We start from the raw sequence: 22,556 nt of genomic DNA, 5'->3' as shown, positions 1-22,556 counted from the left end.
TGACAACTTCTATGGAGATGTAGATTTCATTTTCCAGCAGGATTTGGCACACTGCCCACCCTGCCAAAAGTACCAATTGGTCTTATATATAATATTCTAATTTTCTGAGATAATGATTTTTGGGTTTTCATTGGCTGTAAGACTAATCATCAACAATCAAAGAAATAAAAGCTTAGATAATAGAAATAGATCACTCTGTTTTTAATACATTTATATAATATATGAATGTCACATTTTGAACTAAATTACTATTTGAGATGCACCTGTACTGTATGTGTCTAATTTTTGCATGTGTGTATAAGTGCTGAGTGTAAATAGTTGAGTGTAAAAGATTATGGAAAGTAATGAATTACATTTACTTACATTACTGTAATTGACTAGATTTTATTAGTAATTTGTCATTTTTTAAGTAGTTTTTATTTTTACTTCACTACATTGGAAAACTCCTTATTACTAAGTAACAAATGAAATGCTGGGGAAAAAAACTAATTGTCTGAATTAGAAAAAAAATTGAGTTTTGTTCTCCATGGCAGCGCAGCTGAACTTTTCCTAGCAATGTTTATTACAGTAAAGAAAAAAAATGTATCATAGAAACCTATGCCACTTGTTCTTGAAAATGTTTTATGGGGTGGTTTGAACAAATACTGCCTGAAAGGTACAAATTATTATGTAGAATAATAATTCATTGAAAAGATTTAATTCATGATTTGTACTTTCTTTACATAAAATAAATAAAAGTAACTATGTAACTTTTACTCAAAGTACATTTTAAATGGAGTACTTTTTTACTTTTACTCAAGTAGATATTTAGATGGGTACTTTTACTTTTACTTGAGTAAAATTTTAGCAAAGTAAAGGTACTTTTACTTAATTACAATTTTTCAGTACTTTTTCCACCTCTGTATAAATATTTCATATATTCTACATTGTCGATTTTTTTTCTGATTTGGTTGTAATTACCTTAAAATATAAAATATAACCTTCTGTTCTTTCTCTCTCTCTCATGCACTGTTTCTTTCTCTTTCTCTTGCTTTTGCGTGCCCTCCCCCTCCCCACCCTAGTATCCAGCCCCTTTACAAGAGGTCTTCGGTTGTCATGGCAACCTCAAGCTTTGAGTGGCTCGTAAGAGCTTCCTCTGACGTTGTCTTTTCTGTCACTCCTTTTCTCCTCCGATTCGGTTCTACCTCTGTTCCATCCGTCTCTTCTCTCTTCACACTGATGGATCTACTGAATGGACAGCAGGACAGCGGTGGACAGGAGGACGCTGTGGACGAGCGGATCTGAGCGAAGGCCTCCCTGTGTGAGTTCTGCCTGCTGTGGGATTCTGTATAATCCAGGGGCTACAAGTGGTCTTTGTTTTGAATATGTGTTCTTGGGATAGAGACATGACACAAGGTTTTTGCTGGATGATACACCGATCAAGCAAAACTAGCATAATTCCACACTCATTTTTTATTTTTCTTTAGCTCTACTATTCATATAGGACACTTTGTAGTTCTAAATGTACAGTCCTGTATCTGATCCTATATCTGTATACTTTATTATTATCCTCCTTTCAACATGTTCTTTAACACTTCAACACCCCACAGGATCCACTCATGCCAACACAACAAACACTAAGATGTAGAGTACTAAAACTGAAGCTTAACCACTGGTGGGCCATGCAACAAGACAATGACCATTATCTGACACATAGGGCCCCATTTTAGTGATCTTTAGGCAAGCCATCATCTGTGCACCGTGCAGCTTGATTTAGGGAGTGTCTTTGCTATCGTAACAATGGGACAAGTAAGCTTTTTTCATTATTTAAAAAACAAATCATGGCTGTGTTTTAGGTTTGACGTAAAATAAACCAAACAGTGTGTCGCTCGCCATTGCATTTAAGAACCAGGTGCACTCTGACATTGGCAGATTGCTATTTAAATGGTGCAGCAACCTGGACTAGTCCAACGCTTCTAGCAAAGAAAATTGAGCTGCTCGTTCACAGTGGGAAGGTGCACAAGCAGCTCATTTAAGTAATTTAACAATGACCTATATTTGGTGTTGATATAGAATAAAGATATTTTATTTAGTATTCTCTTTGTATTGTTGATGTAAAAGCTGTGTATTCATGTGTGCATAACAAATGCCTGTGTTGACAATTCACTGCCAAGATGGCAATGAACGTCTGACAGTTGATGTCTGTCTAGGTTGTATTCAGTCAGTGGTGCACCCATGTTTTCTGTTGTCAAGATAGCAATCTGGCAGAAATGTACCTGAACACACCTCATTCCCAGACTAGCAAGCCCATCAGCGTAGACATATTCAGAAGCACGCTGCTATTTAAACAACACAGACAGAAGGTGTGAAAATAGATAGCAATGAGCATTGCAACGCACCTTGCGCAGGGTGTAAGATAGGGCCCATCTAGAAAGCAATGGTAAAATCAGGATAAATACAAGATTTTAGAATGGTCGATTCAAAGTCTAGACCAGGGGTCTCAAAGTAGCGGCCCGCGGGCCGCGGTTTCATACGGCCCCTCACGGGTTAACAAAATAAACATACATCTGGCCCGCAATTCAATTTAATTATTTATGCTTTATTATGTTCGTTTTCATATTTTATCTTAACTTGTATTTTGGTGTGTGTGTGTTTTTTTTTTTTTTTTTGCTTACGCTGCGTTGCCTGCTTTAGTAGTCTTCAGTAGCCTTCAACAGTCTAACCTGGCGGCCGTGGTGTGTCCACTAAACTCCGTAGTTATAAACATCCTGAGGTTAGCAGCGCGTTTATAATGTAATCCGAGCAGTGCCTCCGTGACGCTGCTCTAAACTGCTGCTGTTAGCTGCTTGGGCTGAAAGATGAACTGTAGAGAGCTGTATTATCCGGTTAGTGGGGTTATTTTATTTCATACACAGAAGAACTTACAAATTTTTAAAAACGCTCCAGACTGGCTCAGCTGAGCCCTGTAGCCCGTGGCTGGGCTGTAGCTCTGACTAAGCAAAGACTGCGGGCTTGTGGTGCTGCAGCTGCAGCTCCGACTAGTGGTTGGATGAGGAACTGCTAAATCTGAGGAAATGCTAAATCTGTCACAGCTCACAATTTTTGATTTTATATTTATTAAGCCTTATTTCAGTATCAAACGTTTTGATCAAAGTTAATATAACTTATAAATTAAAAGGATTTATGTTAATAGAGCAACAAGCAACCATTTTTCCATGCAACTGTAATATTTGATTGAATAAATAGTATATTGAGAGTTATTTAACATTAAGGAGTAATTACATTCATTTTGTATTACATCTGGTTACATTTTCTTATATTTATAAGTTACATCTGGCCCTCAGAGGACAGCCAATATGCCAATGTGGCCCTCGGCAAAAATGAGTTTGAGACCCCTGGTCTAGACCATGACATGATAAAAATGATTTGGAAGGACCTTATAAAGATGCAGGGAAATACACAAGCATCATTGCACTATAAGAGGAACTGGGCATAATTTCCACAAAACCATCATGTAGGACTGATCTGTTCATGAGGGTCATGTCAGTTACTGATAATTAAAGATAAAGCAAAAAAAGGTAAAGCAGCTGCCTGTAGCTTTTTGGGATTTGGGGATTTGGAGACCTCTCTGGTGAGAACGTGTAATTGCACAGAACATGTAAATGCAGATAGATAGATAGATAGATAGATAGATAGATAGATAGATAGATAGATAGATAGATAGATAGATAGATAGATAGATAGATAGATAGATAGATAGATAGATACTTTATTTAACCCGAAGGAAAAAAACAACAAAAAAAACAATACAATAAGAAACATATTCAAACATAAATTAAAACAAAGGACAATAGAAAATATATCAGGCTATAAAATACTTACTATTCAAGGTAAAGATATATCTGTTAACGAAGCAGTGCAGTAGATGTTGCTAATGGTCATTATATAATTAAATAATTAACCGAGCAAAGTGCAATGTGCAATGACATTGATTATGAAAGTGACTGATGTGACATAGAAATATAATATAAATATGCATCTGTAACAAATATAGGTCTAAAAAGAGAATGTGAATATGTGAATACCCAATCATGAGTAAGGTATACTTAAATGTAAGCGAGGTTGGGGAAGTGTTAATGTAAATAATTAAGTGGTTGAATAATGTCCATGTGGTGCGACTGGATTAAACTCAGTCAGCAGCAGCATCCCGTCCCCGATGGCTCTTGGAATAAAGGATTTTCTGAGTCTGTCTGTCGTGCAGCTCTGTGACAGCAGTCTGCCACTGAACACACTCCTCTGCTTCATGATGGTGGTGTGAAGTGGGTGACTATCATTGTTCATGATAGAAAGCAGTTTATTCAAACACAAATGTGAAACACAATATATAAAATGTTGCAGAGATGGGCATGCCAGTACTCTGAGACCATAAATTACTATATTCTGTTTTATTCTAACTCTGCTTAGAATACTCCTCCTTTAAATTAACAAAAAAAGATAGAAGCAATATCTTAGGGACTGCTGCTTTAACATTGGATTTTTTATTAGTACATTATTAGGACATTTCCAGATTGTTTTTTTTTTCAGTTGAGTGTTTCTAAAGAGTGTAAAACATAAAAGCATAAAGAATTTATTTGTGTGCAGGAGCGTCTGTGTATGAGCAGGAATTAACCAATGAGAGGAAGACGTCTCCGCCCCATATCAGCAAAAGAAGCACACCAATCAGAAGAGGAAACAGAAGTGCGAGAAGAAGAAGATGGCATCAATTCGTCCTTGTGTCCCTTGTGTGGGCGTGGCTTTGACATGCCACTCCTTCTGCCCTGCTCTCACACACTATGTGGGCGGTGCCTAACAGAAGGGGCGCGGTTAGACAAATCACGTAGGCCTGTGGCAAGAGGCATGTCCTATGCCTCCTACAGACCGATCTGTGTTGTTCTGTGTCCACGTTGTTGTCATGGCGTTGAGTTGCCATGCTTCGATTGGTCGTCTGCGACTCAGTGCCTGCCTATTGACCCTACAGTGACTGTTGACCCTGAGTGTGGTGCACTGACGTGTCAGGGTACGAGAGGACGAGAGGGAAGTGAAAGCGATGGTAGAGTTACGATGAAGGTGCCGGGAATATCAGGTAAGCAGAATTGGAATGGGTTCCATTCTGGTTCTGTATTGCATGCTTTAGCATATTTACCCAAAGATAGGGCTGTCACGATAATATTTTTTTTGTGAACGATATTTTGTCGCAGAAATTATTGCGATAAAGGATATAATTGGCATTTTTAGACCACTAATTTGACACTAATAGAATAACAACTTATTATTGTAAGGTCAAATAAACTTTCTATTCCTGTTTACGCACCTAATTGGAACCTAAAAAGTTTTAACTTAAACCAAAGTAGGTTTTAGTAGGCAGAGGAACAGTGGGTCTGTCCCACACCATGTCTTGCAGCCCCTGTCTGCCCCAGCTGGCTTGCGTTGAACCTGCATAAAGACCCTGCCTCAGCCTTCACTTGTGAGATTCGCTGATGATAAATGGAAAGCTGAGGCGAAATTAACCTAAGACGCTAAAGTTAAGCAACTATAGCCGCACTGGGCCGCTACTATGTTTCTTTAAGTTTGTTTTGGGTGTTGATAGAGGGCCTTTTTCCTAATAAAGGTGCAGCCACGCCCACAATCACAATATATGGAAGTGCATTTTTTGTGAGTGCAAACACAAAGGACAATATCAATGGTATGTGCATTTATTGAACGATAAGTTGATAATGTAGTTATTGTGACAGGCCTAACCACAGATGTTGCAGCTGGGCCTGTAGATCCTGCTCTATACTCATATGTTGGCATATGTGAAGCTATATGAGTACCAACTGCTCCCATAAATGATTGATTGGTGTTAAGTCTAGATACCAGATTGGCCAAGGGATTGTTGCAATCTGGTAGAAACAGTCCAGGAAAACCTCTTGCTGTTCATTCCAGTCTTTGCATTCATGACATCACTGAAAATAAAAAAGGTGATGGTGATTGGATTTCATACAGATTTCCATTTCTTTCCTGTAGATGGCAGTGTGGATCTTTCTGAGGAGGAGATGGAAAGCTCTGTATCAGGTAAATAAAAAGACATGTTTGAGAATGATAGAGGCCATAAACGTCAACATAGGATAATTCATTGAATCCTTGAATCCTTCCTGTCTGGGTCAAAGTAAAAAATGGAAATCTGCTATCCGACTGGACAATGATAAAGTATAAAAGAATGTGGGATTTTAGGAAACAAATGTTGACCTCTTTTTCAGAGCTTGTGAGACTTTTGCCTAGTTGAGTGGCAGTTTTCATTTAGAGCTTTATCACCCATTATCAGTACTGGGGGTGGGAATTACAGGACATCTCATATGGTTTAATCACAATATTACAATACACTGCCCATGATACCGATTATATTACGATACTGTGATTCTGCAATACTCGATGTATCAGAAGCAAAAATCTATCTATCTGTCTGTCCGTCTGCCTGTCTATCTATCTATCTATCTGTTCTATCTGGTAGAGGTAGAGAACTCCTTTAAGTAAAAGAGTAAAAGTACTGGTTTTAAAACTGCTTAAAGTATAAAACTAAAACTCAAAACATCAGAGAACATCAGAGTTTAAAAAAACTGGCTCATAACATGCCAGATATGTCAGCATTAATAGGTTTGGTGATAGTGTTTCCACTCAACCCAACCCTGATGCCACTTGTGTTTCTGATATTTACAGTTTTTTTTTTTTTTGACTCTGATCACAAGACAATTCTTTATGATACGTCACAGATTCTGTGTCACTGAAGAGGATTAAAATTAGGGAGTCTAGGGCACTTCTGTTTCAATAAAATATCAAAATTTGATGCCATGTGTCGATACAATACAATACAAATCAGATAAGTCACAAGATTGATATTTTTTCACACCCCTAATCAGTACCTGACTTTACTACAAATCTACTTTTATTCTAATTAAGTTTCTTAATTTTCCTCCCTTCCTATATTGTTTAAATCATGTTTTATTTATGCTTTATTCTTATTTTATTTCTTAGATGTTTTTATTTGAATTCTCTTTGTATTTTCTATTTTGTAAAGCACTTTGAATGAACAAAGCAACTTTTTAAAAAGTAGATTTTTACTTTTGACCATACCTTCTAAAATGAAAGTACACCTGTTCACATTCCTAAATGAAAGTACACCTGTTCATATCTATCTATCTATCTATCTATCTATCTATCTATCTATCTATCTATCTATCTATCTATCTATCTATCTATCTATCTATCTATCTATCTGTCTATTCTAGTAGAACATTAGATAAACCACAGATTCTGGAATACTGGTATTCACATAGTATGTATATTAAACATTACTAGAACTTCCAGAAGACCTGGAATGATGTTTCTTCTTCTCTTTAGATATTGACTCTTTAAATCCTTGTGATTTGCCTAAAATCTTGTGAAGTCCTGACCTATAGGAGAGCTCGTTTGGTTTTCTATACTCTTCTATAATTTCTTTACTCTTTCATCTTTACTGTTTATTCTCTGAATTCTCTTCAGGTCTAATCTTTGCCCTGGACTCCTCCTCCGCTGCTCCGCCCCTTCACCTCTCAAACTCCGCCCTCACCGCCACCTTCACAGGTAACTCCAGTCCATGGGGTGACTCTGGTGATCAGTGCAGGTGTCAGGACCCCTGTGCCCCTCTTCCTCAGGTGTGTGGAAACGTGGCCGTTCACAGAGGCCAGTACTACTGGGAGGTTGATGTGTGTAACAGCGCCCTCTACAGGATCGGTAAGAACACATATTTAACAGAGCTAGTGTGAATATTATATGGTTAATATGGGTGGATGGTGAAGATTTTGGAGATGACCCGAGATAAAGTAACAGAAGAGCAACAGAAGAGTACAGTGAAAGCTGCAGTACAAAACACAACCACAGGGGGGCAGTAAGGGACCTATGTTACATAATATTTTAATCTTCCATGGATTTGCCACTGTAATATTTAAGTTTGGAGAAACCATAAATTCAGTGTATTTTTTTCATTATTTTATGGCTGGATTTTCTCAGTCAGCTTTATGAGGTAGAGTCACCTGGAATTCAGGCTTTCAGTTAACAGCTGTGCTGAACTCATCAAGAGTTAATTACTTATTTCTTGCCTCTCAATGTGTTTGAGAGCATCAGTTGTAAAGTTGTGAAGAGTTAGAGTCCAGCAATCCAGCAAGATCTACTCAAATAAGTAAAGAAAAAAAATACTTTAAGAATTTATTTGAAGGTCAGAGATTACAAGTACTTTGAAAGTATCTTCAAGTGCAGTCACCGCAAAGACCATCAAAAATGTTATGATGAAACTGGCACTCATCAGGACTGTCCCAGGAAATGAGGAGCAATCAGACACAACAGTGCTGCTGGAGTTTTTAAACTGGTATGGAAAAGGTATGCAAAACTATAAGATCATTAATTAAATTTATCTAACACACTGAAATGTTGTCCAGATATTATTATATTGGTAAAGTGTTTTCAGCATAGCATTGACACTAATGTGTCAATTTCTTAAAAATAAAGGTTCTTCAAAGGTTCTTAGTTGAAGTCACTGGTACTGTGTAGAACAGTGACAGCTCAAGGGGCCTTCTGAATGCTTTAAAATATTGCTTAAAAAGGATTATCCCACATAGAGAGTGCTCAGTTCAGACGGATGTTTGCTGCCATCCAGTGGTTGTGTTTCATACTGTGGTACATCTGCTCCAAACTACACTTAAAGGAAATTGACTGTACAACGTCCGTATCAGGGCTTTTACCACCGTAAAAAGCGATATATATTGAGTAAAAGCTTACTTTTACTCAATAATGTGTGTATTTATGTATACATGTATTTTGTATTTTGTATTAAACACCTTCCTCAGTGTAAATAAATTCACTTGACGCCGAATGCTATTCCAGGAGGCAGGCTAAGCAGAGTCTATGTATATACGTCTGTCATTATCAGTACAGTGATGGTGGCACCCAGAGCTACAAAGAAGCGCTATGGGATGTAAACAGGGCCTTTTTTTTCATAAGCTTCTTGTGAACTTTTAAAGTTATTAATGCCTCGTTTTAAATGTGTTTTTCCAAAATCTTCTAAATTGAGCTTAAAAAGTATTTATTATTCAGTTATACACAAAACAAAAAAAAAACATAATATTTGAAAAATGTTTGTCACCCTTTTATTTCCATTACATGTTAAAGCTGTGATGGCCAGCAGCTTGAAATTAAAGTCCCTGTGCTTTGTTGCCAAACCCCCACATCTGAGGTCTCACTGGAAAGCCCAGGATGTCCTTTTGACAGATAAATAACATAAATAGTGCTTGACTTATTGGTCCCAGCACTACATCTACTTGTAGTGATCAAAATGAATTGCCAGCCATCAGAAGTGATATTATATAAACCGTAGAACTGGTAGTTTAGTGTTCTCCTCCAAGCGTGTTGAATGGCAGTTTTTGTCCAAACTGTGAGCCAACTAACAGCCTTTCTCATCTTAACCACGTCCATTTCTTTCACACAGGTGTAACCTCATTGGCTGGTGACCTGGCATGGTGGTTCGAGAGGTGTGGCCCTGCGTTCCACACTGTTTTTGATGGATGCCACGAGCTCCTCCCCTCCGTCCCCCCACAGCTGAAGACGGTGGGTGTGTTCTTAAACGTGGGCGGGTCGTCCCTCACCTTCCACAACCCTTTAACTCAAGAACTTCTCGCCGCCATACCCGCCCGCTTTACCCCGCCCCTTTCCCCTGCCATTCAGCTGGGCCACGGCAAGCTTAAGCTCCGCCCAGGCCTGCCACCTCCAAGCCACGTCTTCTCGAGCTGTGGCTCGGCCTATAGAGGTCCAGGAGGGGCGGGGCGGGGTCGATGGAGGCAGGAGGTCACCTTCAGCTCCGTGAGGACCGTGATTCAGAAGTTTGAGGAGATGGCGGCATCCGAAAGTGACTCAGGACTGATGTCGAGTTTTAGCTCCAGCTCCACCCTGGCCTCCCTACCTGAGCCCAGCTGTGGCCTGGAGAGAGCGCACCCTTCTGGGCAAGAACCATAGACAGCGCTGAGGTTATCCTTATTAAATAGCTTATAAAATAGCTAAATGTGGAACTGTGAATCAACAATGTTATTCTTAATGGGAAAATTGGGACAATTCTGTAATTCTAAGGGAGAATCACACTTTTTCAGCAGTTTCTGGTAATTCTTCAGAATGTTGAGAAACTCAGAATTAGTATTTATTTAAAACCGCTTGATCAAAGAGAGTGTTAGCTGCTTTAAAAAAGAGCTTCATTTTTCATGGAGTTTTATTTGTTGTGACATATTTTGTTTTATCAGTAGCTTCATATGTCCAAAATTGCAATTTTACAGAAAATAGGAAAAACATCTTAACTTTCAATAAAAGTCAATGGAAAATATTTAATTCTAAGTTATTTTGGAGCATTCCTATTGGTCCATTCATCGTGATTTTTTTCCACAATGTAAAGAACAACTGCCAAGTTCAAATATTTTCATAAAGTGTAAAATGAGAAAAATTTAAGTTAAGATGTTTGATTGACCATGTTGGGGTGGCATCTGTCATTGTTAAGAACCAAGATGATCACCTTCAACATGATTTTTGTCTTAAACTTACTTCAGCTTCTGCTTTAACACCTCCACTCTACACTCTGTAAACCTGTTGAATGTACTTTAAAAAATTGAGGTAATTCGTTGCATCAAATGTTTTAAGTATTGTTTTATTGAAACCCTTCAGTTATTATGCCTCAATTAAAAGTTAATTTAACTGAGGTTTTTTGTTACATCAATAGCTTTGCACTAGTTTACAAATTCTACTTTGAATTTTATTGTCGGGTAATAAGATATTTAATTTTTTAAATTTTGCTTTTGATGTAATTTAAGTAAAAGATACAGTAGATTTGAAATAGTCATAAAAGATTATAAGAAGAAAGAAAATGCTGTAGCATGAACAGACTAGAGCATACAGCCAACACAAAGTTATTATAGAAGCTCATAAAATGATGCTTGCTCTTACAGCCTACAACATAGAGGCCAAGCAGTCAATCATAATATATGATCTACAATTTAACCTAATGCCAGGTTCACACTACACAACTTTTTGAGTTGTCATTGTGCTGTTCACACTACACGACTGGTTGTTCTGTAATCGTAAGTCCTTTAGTTGTTGAGACTTTGTCACACTACACGACAACACAGGCTCACTAATTATACAATTTTACACTGTGGGAAATCGCAGACTCACCTGGCTGTTCTCTAGAAACACGTTTTGTCACGAAAACACACCAGAACTAAACACAGGAGAATGATTACCGCAGCCTTTTGAACATGCTCTACCTGTAGCTCCAGAATCAATTCGTCAGCCAATTAGCTTACATTAGCAGTAATGTATGTGAAAAACTGTAGATAAATTTAAATATACAGGCATGCTTTCTTTGCTTTTTTAGTAAAATACAATTATCTACAATTTCTTACATTAAAGAAATTAAAAATCAAGTCATTATCATTTTTTCGTTTTTTAACAGTTATTTTATGATATAACAGAGGGGATTGAAAGTGGTCAGTCTCTCCATAAACATCTCTGGTAATGCAGGGGAAGCATTTTGGATCCGTGATTCTCTCTTTCTGTGATCCCATTGGCAGTATGTAGCCGCTGCTCCTGACTCCCAGTCACTGACTGGGTCAGATATCCAGCATGCCAAGTACACTAAGCGACTAAACGAGCACCGAGAGATACCCAATTTGCCTCAGAGCAGAGTTTTGACAGAAAAACTGGGCTAAAATTGTGTAGTGTGATCCTGGCATAAGTAGTCTGGGGGAATGACTACACACAGATAATGAGTTTCAAAAACTGGAGAATACACCCATAAGGCAAATAGATAATAGATAAATAAAGAAGTGGTCAATGGAATTAAGTCAGTTATTTAACTTATAATGTATATTAGCCACAAATGTTTGAAAAATATCAAATTTTATATATAACTGAGTTCAAACAATTTGGGTGTTCACAGTGCAGCTCAGTACTGGGCTGCTAATGAGCTGATTGGTTGAATCAAGTATGCTTGGAGCAGGGAAATCACTTTAAAAGTGCAGAACTAAGGAAATCAAGGCCAGGGTTGAGAAATAATGTTCTAGAAGATAAAAAGGAGGTTGGAAAACAAGTCAAAGTGTCATGCCAAAGCAAAATTATGACCATTTCTGGTGCATCAGTGCATTAAATCACACAAACGTCCTCAAATGAACCTCCAGCAACAGAGGGAAGATGTTTATTATTTGTATGTTAATGCTTATCTTCATTACTCTGAAGAGCAACAGGTCACTTTCCCTCCACATCAGTGTTTTATTTCAGCTGGCCACCAGAAAACCCAAAACCCCATCCATTCAGACTGTCTCTGAGAGGGCCAGCAGAGCATCAGGCAGGTCTGAAACAAATGCATCTTTTGGAAGAATGAGCGGGAGGTAGGGTTCCAACTGCTTTTGTAGGGGGATCTTGAATTTTGTGCTCGGCCGATGAATGAGAGACCTGTGGTTTTATAGGGGGCTTCACCCCACACTGCCCTATGTTAGGTTATTACAGCTCCAGCTCTCGTGGAATCAAAGGAATGCTTCACTCAAGAAACGCTAATGCGATGGACAATGACCACTAGGCAGGGACTGATTAGCATCACCATCCAATATACAACGTCCAAAGAACTCGGCACAGTAGGGAGGAACGTCCTGGAACATCTTGTGTTCTGTGGAGAACCAGGGCCAGCTGGGCTGCTGCATTCAAAATACATGTTCAGACCAAAGCTGACAAATGCTGGAAGCCTTGATGGGGTTGGAGAATGCTTGAGGGACCATTTACATCCGCTATAATCATTTACAAAGTTTTGATCCTGCTTTTGTTGGAGTAACTCTACTGTCCAGGGAAGGGTTTCTACTAGATAGTGAAATGCATTGCTGTGAGGATTTGATTGCTTTCAGTGAACTCTCAAACACTTTGCAAAAGTACACACGATGGATCACCATCATTCCAGAGAACAAAGCTCCGCTACTTCATGGCTTAATGCTGACTGTAACTATAGTGCACAGACCCACTAAGACTTTACTGTATAGACCCATAGAAATTGTATATATCTCGTATAACCTAGCAGTGACTGTATATATATATATATATATATATTGAAAAAAAACATACAGCCTGTATATATACTGTATAAACCCATAGAGACTGTACACATCCTAAATACACCCATATAGACTGTATATATACTGTGTAAACTTATAGAGACTGTATACATACTGAATAGACCCATATAGACTGTATATATCTCATATAAACCCATAGTGACTGTATACATATTGAACAGACCTATATAGACTGTATATATCTTGTATAAACCCATAGTGACTTTATACTTACTGTGTAGACCCATATGGACTGTATATATCTTGTATAAACCCATTGTGACTGTATACATATTGAACAGACCCATATAGACTGTATATGTCTTGTATAAACCCATAGTGACTTTATACATACTGTGTAGACCAATATAGACTGTATATATACTGTATAAACCCATAGTGACTGTATACATATTGAACAGACCCATATAGACAGTATCTATAGTGTATGAACACCCAGTGACTGTATACATATTGAACAGACCCATATAGACAGTATATATACTGTATAAACCCATAGTGAATGTATACATATTGAACAGACCCATATAGACTGTGTATATACTGTATAAACTCATAGTGACTGTATACATATTAAACAGACCCATAAAGGCAATATATATACTGTATAAACACCCAGTGACTGTATACATATTGAACAGACCCATATAGACTGTATATATCTTGTATAAACCCATAGAGACTGTATACATATTGAACAGACCCAAATAGACTGTATATAGTATAGACCCAGAGGGACTGTTAATATATAGTATAAACCCAAATATATATAGAGACAATATATATCTTGCTTTTAAACCCCAAAGTGACTGCAAACATAGTGAATAGACCTAGAGTGACTTTGTATTTTGTATACACCCATAGTGACTGTATACATAGTGCATAGAACTATAGACTGTATATGTCTTGTATACATTCCATAGTAAATATATACATACTGTTTAGAGCCATAGAGACTGTATATATCTTGTATAAACCCATACTGTATTACCACTCTAGTGAATTAATACATACTGTATAGACCAATATACAGTGTATATATACTGTATAACCCTCCCTAGTGACTGTGTGCATACTGTATAGACCAAAATAGACCTTTAGTGACTGAATATATCCTGTATATGTGGACTGTATAGAATCATAGTGACTGTATATATACTGTATAGACCCACAGTGAGTAACTAACACTATGGTCAGTAGACAGTGAAAGTGATTCATCTCTATGGAAAGTGAATATCTTGTTTTTTCCTAGTCTTTTGTTCGCATGTTTTGTGAAGATTAGTCTATTATTTTACTGGACCACCCAGAGGTTGTGTTAACTCAACTGCTGAACTATTGAAAATGTCATACTATTAAAATGGGCATTAATCCCTCATCGTATTCACCATACGTGTGTGTGTGTGTTGGGATGAGTGAACTTTGTACTGTGTCCAGTGTACCCTTTAAAGTAAACAAGCTATGATGAAGCAATTGAAAAGTAGTGTGGAAGTGATTTTCTCCTATAAACACAAAGCTAAAGGGGGAGTATTGTGTCTGTGTGTGAGAGCGAGACATAATGAATGAGTGTGTAAGACAGATAAGTCATCTTCACAAAAAGAAAAATATGAAACAAACAAAAAACTGAAAAGCTGGAGTGACATTTAATCTGATTTTCTGAAGTTGTGTGGTCAGTCTGTTCTAGTTGGTTGGTGTAGTGTATGATCGGTTGAGACTCAAAATCACATCCCATTTCAGTCTCGGGAAATCAAATGCTTGATTTTGGGGAAATCTGGTATTGTGAGCTCTTCACCAGCTCAAGTCTTAACTGATTCCATCAGCAGCCATTAAAAATGAACCTTTACTGAAGGAAATGAAGTTTATCTCTAAAAACAAACACTGAATTTATTTTAATGTTCCATTCCATCATATAATGTTAGCACTATTGCAGCAGCACTATTTGTAGCCACTGAGTGTTTTGCTCCTCTAGCATGTGTAGAGACCATGCCTCCCAACCAAGCACTTTATCCAACCCACTACTTTACCCAACCCACTACTTTACCCAACCCACTATTTTACCCAACCCGGAACTTTACCCAACCCGGAACTTTACCCAACCCGGAACTTTACTCAACCCACCACTTTACCCAACCCAGAACTTTACATAACCCACCACTTTACCCAACCCTCCACCTTACCCAACTCACCACTTTACCCAACTCACCACTTTACCCAACCCAGAACTGTACCCACCCCACCACTTTACCCAACCCATCGTTTTACCCAACTCACCACTTTACCCAACCCAGAACTGTACCCACCCCACCACTTTACCCAATCCACCACTTTACCCAACTCACCACTTTACCCAACGCAGAACTGTACCCAACTCACCACTTTACCCAACCCACCGTTTTACCCAACCCAGAACTTTACCCAACCCAGAACTTTATCCAACCCACCACTTTACCCAACCCACCGCTTTACCTAACCCAGAACTGTACCCAACCCACTACTTTACCCAACCCACCGTTTTATCCAACTCACCACTTTACCCAACCCAGAACTGTACCCACCCCACCACTTTACCCAACCCACTACTTTATCAAACCCAGAACTTTACCTAACCCACTTAATAACCCAACCCAGAACTAAGACCTATCAACAACATTGAAAACGATGAAACTGGCTCTCATCAGGATCACCTCAGGAAAGGAAGATCCAGAGTTACCAGCCTCAGAAACCACAAGTTAACAGCTCCCAAGTAATAGATACCTAATTGTTTCAGTATTCAGAGTATGTTGGTTTGTTTAACACTTTTAAGTTACTACATGATTCCTTATGTCTTCCTTCATAATCTGGATCACTTCAGTATTCATTTACATTGTAGGAAAATAAAGTAATTACTGAATCATTCATAATAGTCACTCTATATTGCATTGTGAATACTGAACAGTTAGCATGGTACTAGGCTAGACTAACAGAATAAGAGCTACGATGATCCAATTGAACACAAATGTGGAAGTGATTATCTTCTGTAAACGCAAACCTGAAGGAGGAGTATTGTGTCTGTGTGTGTGAGAGCGAGACAGAACAGACGGCTGTGTAAGAGGGCGAGAGCATCATAGCAGCAAAAAACTCCCGACCGCGGTGCCAGATTTGTTTTCTTTTACAGGCCTGGCGACAGATCTTGATCGTTTGTGCGTCGTTTTTGTTCTAAAGTATCCTGCATGTAGTAAACCTGAAGTGAGAGAGGCTGTTTGAAGTCCTAACGGCTCGCATTCGTAAACCATTATGCGATTATTTTATGACACAAAATCTGGCACGACACCGCCGTGATCCGTTTCATTTGTGTTCCCGTAGGCCCTCTCTGAGGAAACTTATCATAACCCATCAATGAAGTGCACACACACTTACTCACCTCAGCTCTGACGCCGTAAGAGTGTGTGTGTGTGAGTGACTGGATGTCTGGACTCGATAAACACGCCGCGGTCTCGGTGCCGTGAGCGCGAGGCAGGATGTGTGTATTTACAGTTTTCCCCACCATTTCCAAACAATAGCCTGCTAGGACGCTGCATTCTGTTTACACCACAGACCGAGATGACCGGATGGATGGAAGCGCTCCCTGACCCGGGAAAAAGAACCAGACTGTACCAGAGAGTATAGTAATGGAGTATAACTACTTTTCTACTGTACTTAAGTACTAAAATGCTGTATCCATACTCCATGCTGCATCGCTATTTGTTATAGTTATAAAAATGTTAGGAATCATTCCAAACCCACATTTTCACTGTCACCAGGTTTCAAGAGATCAAGCTGATCTTATAAGAAGACATCACTGCTCACGTTAGCACTGATAACTTTCCACTGTTTTCTGTAATAACTACACTTATAACACAGTACTGTACTTTTACTTTCATTACTTCAGTACTACAATTTACAATAAACTACTGCAATACTACTTCAAGTGTGGAGCTTAAAAGCTTAAAGTCTGCATATCTAGTACTTTATACATGTCTGGACTTTAGCAACTGGGGTGTTCTTTAATGTACAGTAAAATGGAGCTGAACCTAAAGCAAGTAATGTATATACACCTTATTCTGCCACGCCCACTTTCAAGACTTTGCATCTTCCACATTTGTGTTTCTTTGGTGCGTTTCCCGATAACAAATAATGACGTAAATTTAAAAACACAGATTTTATACCTGTTTCACAAAAGCTGTCTTGGTCTCCTTATATAGCTCTTAGGAAGCCTATTAACCCTTGTGTGGTGTTAATGTTTGTTACTCGTTTACTTTGTTATTTGTATTTAATTCAGCAAAATTAAGCAATTTTACATTAAAATGCTTTACACATGCTTGCTTCACCTAAATTGCAAGCAATATAAACAGCTTACATGGTCAATATTTGCCCTTTACCTTTCTTATGTTACATTTCTTTCAAAAAGTTTAATTTTTTTAATAAAATGTAAAAGAAAATGAATTAAACTCAAGATATGAGTAGAAAATTTGTTTAGTTTCAAATTTACAAATGAAGCAATGTTTATTAGCCCTTGGCCAAACATATGTATGTAATATAAATGTGTGTATGTGTGTGGGGGGGGGGGGAGTGGGGTTGGGGTTGGGTGTACAGTGTGTGTTTATCGAAAATGTGTGTTGATATAAGTTTTTCACAAAAAATGAGCCAATGCCAATGAGTTTGAGTTAGAAAAAAATATATTTTTAATATCATTTGATGAAAAATGAAAATGGGTCCCGAACACCACACAAGGGTTAAATGCATTTTATAATTTGACTAATTTAATATCTCAATTTTACTGGTTTATTTCACATTATGGCCAAAGTGAATTAGTACATGAGTTTGGCATGTTTTAAAGCTGCACAAGGTGTACTTTTCCCGTCATTACGATAGCAAAGACAGACCGCATGGTTGCCTATCGATTGCTAAAATAGGACCCCAATCAGAAATATCCAGCCGACAGAGTCCTGTGGACACTGATGAAGAACTAGGTGAGTCACCAACACAAACTGTGCAGCAACAGATTCAGAGATTCTAACAGAGTGTGTAATAGAGTGGAGGACAGTGTTTGAACACTGAGTTTAAAAACTCCAGCAGCACTGCTGCATCTGATCCACTGCCATGGCCAAAGTTTCTTGATCAATTTACATGTTTTTATACAATTTACATATCCCATGACATTTGTCATTTTGTGGTGTAATATACCATGTCATACAACTACTACTTAGTAGTAGTTACTAAATAATACATAGTGATTAATACAATGATTTATGGCAAGCAGTGATTCAGATGTAGATAATGCAATATTATATATATATATATATATATATATATATATATATATATATATATATATATATATATATATATATATATATATATATTAAAATAGGTAAAAAAAAAAAACAATAGTGACTATATAAGCAAATATAGCACTAAAACAGTCTAGACAATGGAATAAACAAACTTATTTTAGCCTAACGATGTGTTGATTAACATTGTGTTGCTAGGTAGAGGCAGGCTAGTTATTAGCATTAGTAACAGTTAGCTGTTAAAGTAACCTGTCTGTTCACACATACGTACAAATTGCTCATTTTGTTGGTCTGTAACTGACAGATACAACACAATACCTTTAACACCTACTGCTCTTTCTGTAAAGAAGTGATGGACAGAGAGAGCTGGGCCTCAGTAGCTCAATAGTTTCTTAAACAATTTATAATAGTTTAACATTCATACTGGTTACTGAATCAATCAAATCAATACTGATGATTCAGAGTCGTTTCCTTATAATTCATAGTGTATACACATTACCGAGTTTATAGCCATTTCTGGACCATTTTTAATAGTTATTCTGTGATTCATAGTGATTGCTAAATAATCAATAGTAATTATTAAATAAATAAATAGGTATAATAGTTCTTAAACAGTTATTTTTATCAGTAACTGAATAATTCATAGTAGCTAATCAGTATTTAATAGTGGTTACTAGGGATGCACGCTGATATCGGAATGATATCGGTATTGGCCGATAATTGCTTATTTCTAGATATGCCAGAAATGAACAAGCGTCTCTGCAAAAATCATTAATTCCTTTAAAATCCATTATTTTAGCTATTTTTTGTTTATTTTTATTAGTTTCAAAATAGATATATTGTCTTATTTAACCTAAATTAAATTTAATTTTTTAAATCTAAAACTAAAACTACCGGTCTGTGTAAGGACCAGTTAGCTAAATAAATTTAAAAACAAATAAATGTGACAACTAATAACTTTAATTTTATTGTTTGTAGAAAGCTGGTTAAAAGCTTAAATGTAAGGTATATACATGTTATATTTGTTTCTAAATGCATATCGAAGTGGGTAGTTTTTCTCTGTAAAAAATAAATATGCATTTGAGCATCGACAGACATATACATGTGTAATATTGAAAATTGGCATCAGCCCAGAATTCCTACATCAGTGCATTCCTATTGGTTAAAGAAAAATTCTCATTGGTTATTCAATAATTCATAGAGGTTACTGGACAATTTTACTGTGGAACAGGTATTCTTTGATTTATAGAAGTTACTTAATCATTCATTGCAGTTACTGAACAACTTGTATTGATATCGAAATAATAATAAGAATACTTACTTAATATACCATAGCAGTCACTCAACAATTTGTAATAGTCATTCATAGTCACACTTACTAAATCCTTCATAACGTTTCATCTACCCAGTAATTCACAGTGGTTACTGAAGAATTTATCGTATATTTATAGCAGTTAATGAATCATTTATAGTAGCTACTTAATAAAGCATAGTAGCTGCTAATAATAGCTATTGAATGATTCATACTGATTCATACTGCTGCTCCCTACAAGTGGAACAAATCTCTTTACAGCAATAAATCTGTAGTAGATTTTTTTATATAGTCTGAATCCCTGGCAATTGTCTTCTTCTTTGTTTAAGTGATTCTACATATTAAGGGTTTTAGTCTTTTATTGGACGGGGGTGGTGGCGGTGGTGAAATTGCTTCATTTCAATATGGGGGGGCACCCCCTCTCACTTGTATAACACCCCTGCTGGCACTGGAAGTCAGTGTAAGACCTCACAAGTACAGTAATTGGCTACATAATGTATGTGTGTGTGTACCCATGCAAGTAGCTCTCAGTGGGGAAGAAATGTCCCTATGATGATGGAAAAGTGAGGATTTTTGACACCCTGGTGCGATTTTTTTTTGTCTGAACCAGGACTTCTGTCAAATTTAAAACTGCAGCTTTTAATTACATTAGAAAATGTTTTTTTTTTTTTAAATAATCGTGGTTAAAGATAAGAATGAGTTATCTGTAAATGTAATGCTGTTCCCCAAAACATGATACATCCACCCCCATGCTTCACAGTTGGCAAGGTGTTCTTTAATTTAAATTTTAAATTGTTTTATTTTTGCCAAAATGTTCTTTGTTTGCTAAATGGGGACAAATAGAATAATTCTATTTTGGCTTTAGTAATCTACAGCACTACTCCTCTACCTTCACTAGCTTTTCTATGATCACGTCAAACATTGAGTTTCGTCACAGTTAAGATTTTATTCTTATGACTGAAAATGTTGTGTTTCTGAAAGCAATCATGCACTGGAAAACAGTGCACCACCTTTTTGACTCATCTAAACCTTCATGCAGGTGCTTGCCAGTAATGTGGGACTTTTTCTTGGTTTTCCAGATCTCATCTTGACTTGGGTAAATCTTCTCTGTCTTCTTATACTTTGTCTTTTTTAGATTTTCACACAGTAGCCAAGAAAAGCTTCAAAACACAGTTCATCATGCTGTAATGCACAATTCTAAGTTAAAGCTGGATCATATCAGAAAAAGCCATGTGTCAAAACCATTCAGAAACACAACCGCCACTGTCACAGTGCAAAATATGCAAGAGCATTTCACAGACAGGTTCAAACAACTGGTCTCAAATTATCAAAAATTTACAGAATTGGAAAAATAAGGGATAATTCAGTGGGGATAATTCACCTACCTCAATGTACTTTACTAAACCTCACCACACCTCGCTGTTGACTTAAACACTTATTATTCATTTTACAGTTAAGACTACAGCTAATACATAACTTATAACTTAAATTTAATTTATTTTTGTAGTAAAGTATTGTCTGCATAGACAGTAGTAAGTAAGATATAAATATAAATAAACTATATGTGCATATTATACATATATTTTGTAAAACTCAGTGTTGGTGCTTTTATTTTTTATTGTAATTTGTTGTTATTTTTGTAATTGAGAGATATTGGGAGGGAGAGAGAGAGAGAGAGAGAGAGAGAGAGAGAGAGAGACTGAGGTTTTCAGATTGAGATATTGAGAGATTGAGATATTGAGAGATTAAGAGATTGAAATGTTGAGATTGAGATATTGAGAAATTAATAGATTGAAATATTGACAGATTGAAATATTAAGAGATTGAAATATTAGGAGATTGGGAGACTGAAATCTTAAGAGATTGAGATATTGAGAGACTTAGATATTGAGATATTGCGATACTGAGATATTGACAGATTAAAAAATTAAGAGATTGACATATTAGGAAATTAAGATATTGAGAAACTGAAATAGTACGAGATTGCGATATTGAAAGATTGAGATATTGAGGGACTGAGATATTAAAAGGTTGAGATATTGAGAGCCTGAGATATTGAGAGATTGAAATATTGACAGATTGAAATATTAAGAGATTTAAACATTAAGAGATTGAGATATTGAGAGACTGAAATATTGACAAAATAAAATATTAATAAGTATATTAAAAGAAATACTGACAGATTTAAATCTGAGAGAGAGAGAGAGAGAGAGAGAGAGACTGGGTGTGAGGGGAAGTAACTATTATTGCAATACACAAAAGGCAACCTTCATTATAGGACCATAATTGGGGTCAATTTTCCTCACTCTCGCCCCCCCCTCCCTTTCTCCCTCACCCTATACCGCTTCCACCCCGCTTCCTTAATGAATCGCGGAGCAGCCAGCCCATAATAACCCGGTTAGCACCTCGTGATTAAATGCTAACAGGCCATTATTGATTCTCACCCGCGTTACCGAGCGCATCCTCGCGCTAAACTGTTAACTCATTTCGGAAACGCTAATACACACACTTACTCACACACTCTCACCCGCTCACTCTCACTCAAACTCTCACACACACCAGGGTTAGTTTCTCTAACTTAGTAGGGCGTTTTCAACACCTCCTGTGCGCCTGTTACAAGGTATCTACCCTTACAGCAAAGAACATTGAATTAACGTGCGTGTTTTTTTGCTACATCGCTTTTAATAAGGTTGATGATTGAAACACAACCTTTTTTCAACCTTTATTCAACATCACCAAATAGGCATCACCAGG

The 22,556-nt window shown here is 37.2% G+C and overlaps 1 protein-coding gene across 1 annotated transcript; it reads left to right on the top strand.

Annotated features, from left to right (window-relative positions):
- Positions 1-1,071: 1,071 nt before the first annotated feature.
- Positions 1,072-10,760, top strand: LOC103031705 (uncharacterized). The gene is made up of 5 exons (XM_022669535.2): positions 1,072-1,300; positions 4,621-5,101; positions 6,025-6,072; positions 7,537-7,767; positions 9,515-10,760. The coding sequence occupies exons 2-5, from the start codon at positions 4,651-4,653 to the stop codon at positions 10,036-10,038; spliced, it is 1,254 nt and encodes a 417-aa protein (XP_022525256.2). The 5' UTR covers positions 1,072-1,300; positions 4,621-4,650; the 3' UTR covers positions 10,039-10,760.
- Positions 10,761-22,556: the final 11,796 nt, after the last annotated feature.

This window comes from Astyanax mexicanus, chromosome 18, assembly GCF_023375975.1.
Source record: "Astyanax mexicanus isolate ESR-SI-001 chromosome 18, AstMex3_surface, whole genome shotgun sequence".
NCBI classification, from domain to species: Eukaryota; Metazoa; Chordata; class Actinopteri; order Characiformes; family Acestrorhamphidae; genus Astyanax; species Astyanax mexicanus.
This window is presented reverse-complemented; position numbering and strand designations above follow the sequence as displayed.

What these genes read in the sequence shown, in the direction of transcription:
- LOC103031705 (XM_022669535.2), top strand. Translation starts at nt 4,651, where the DNA reads ATGAGAGGAAGACGTCTCCGCCCCATATCAGCAAAAGAAGCACACCAA. An exon ending in GAAGGTGCCGGGAATATCAG is followed by an intron (nt 5,102 to 6,024) that starts GTAAGCAGAATT and finishes TCTTTCCTGTAG; the next exon opens with ATGGCAGTGTGGATCTTTCT. An exon ending in CAGCGCCCTCTACAGGATCG is followed by an intron (nt 7,768 to 9,514) that starts GTAAGAACACAT and finishes TCTTTCACACAG; the next exon opens with GTGTAACCTCATTGGCTGGT.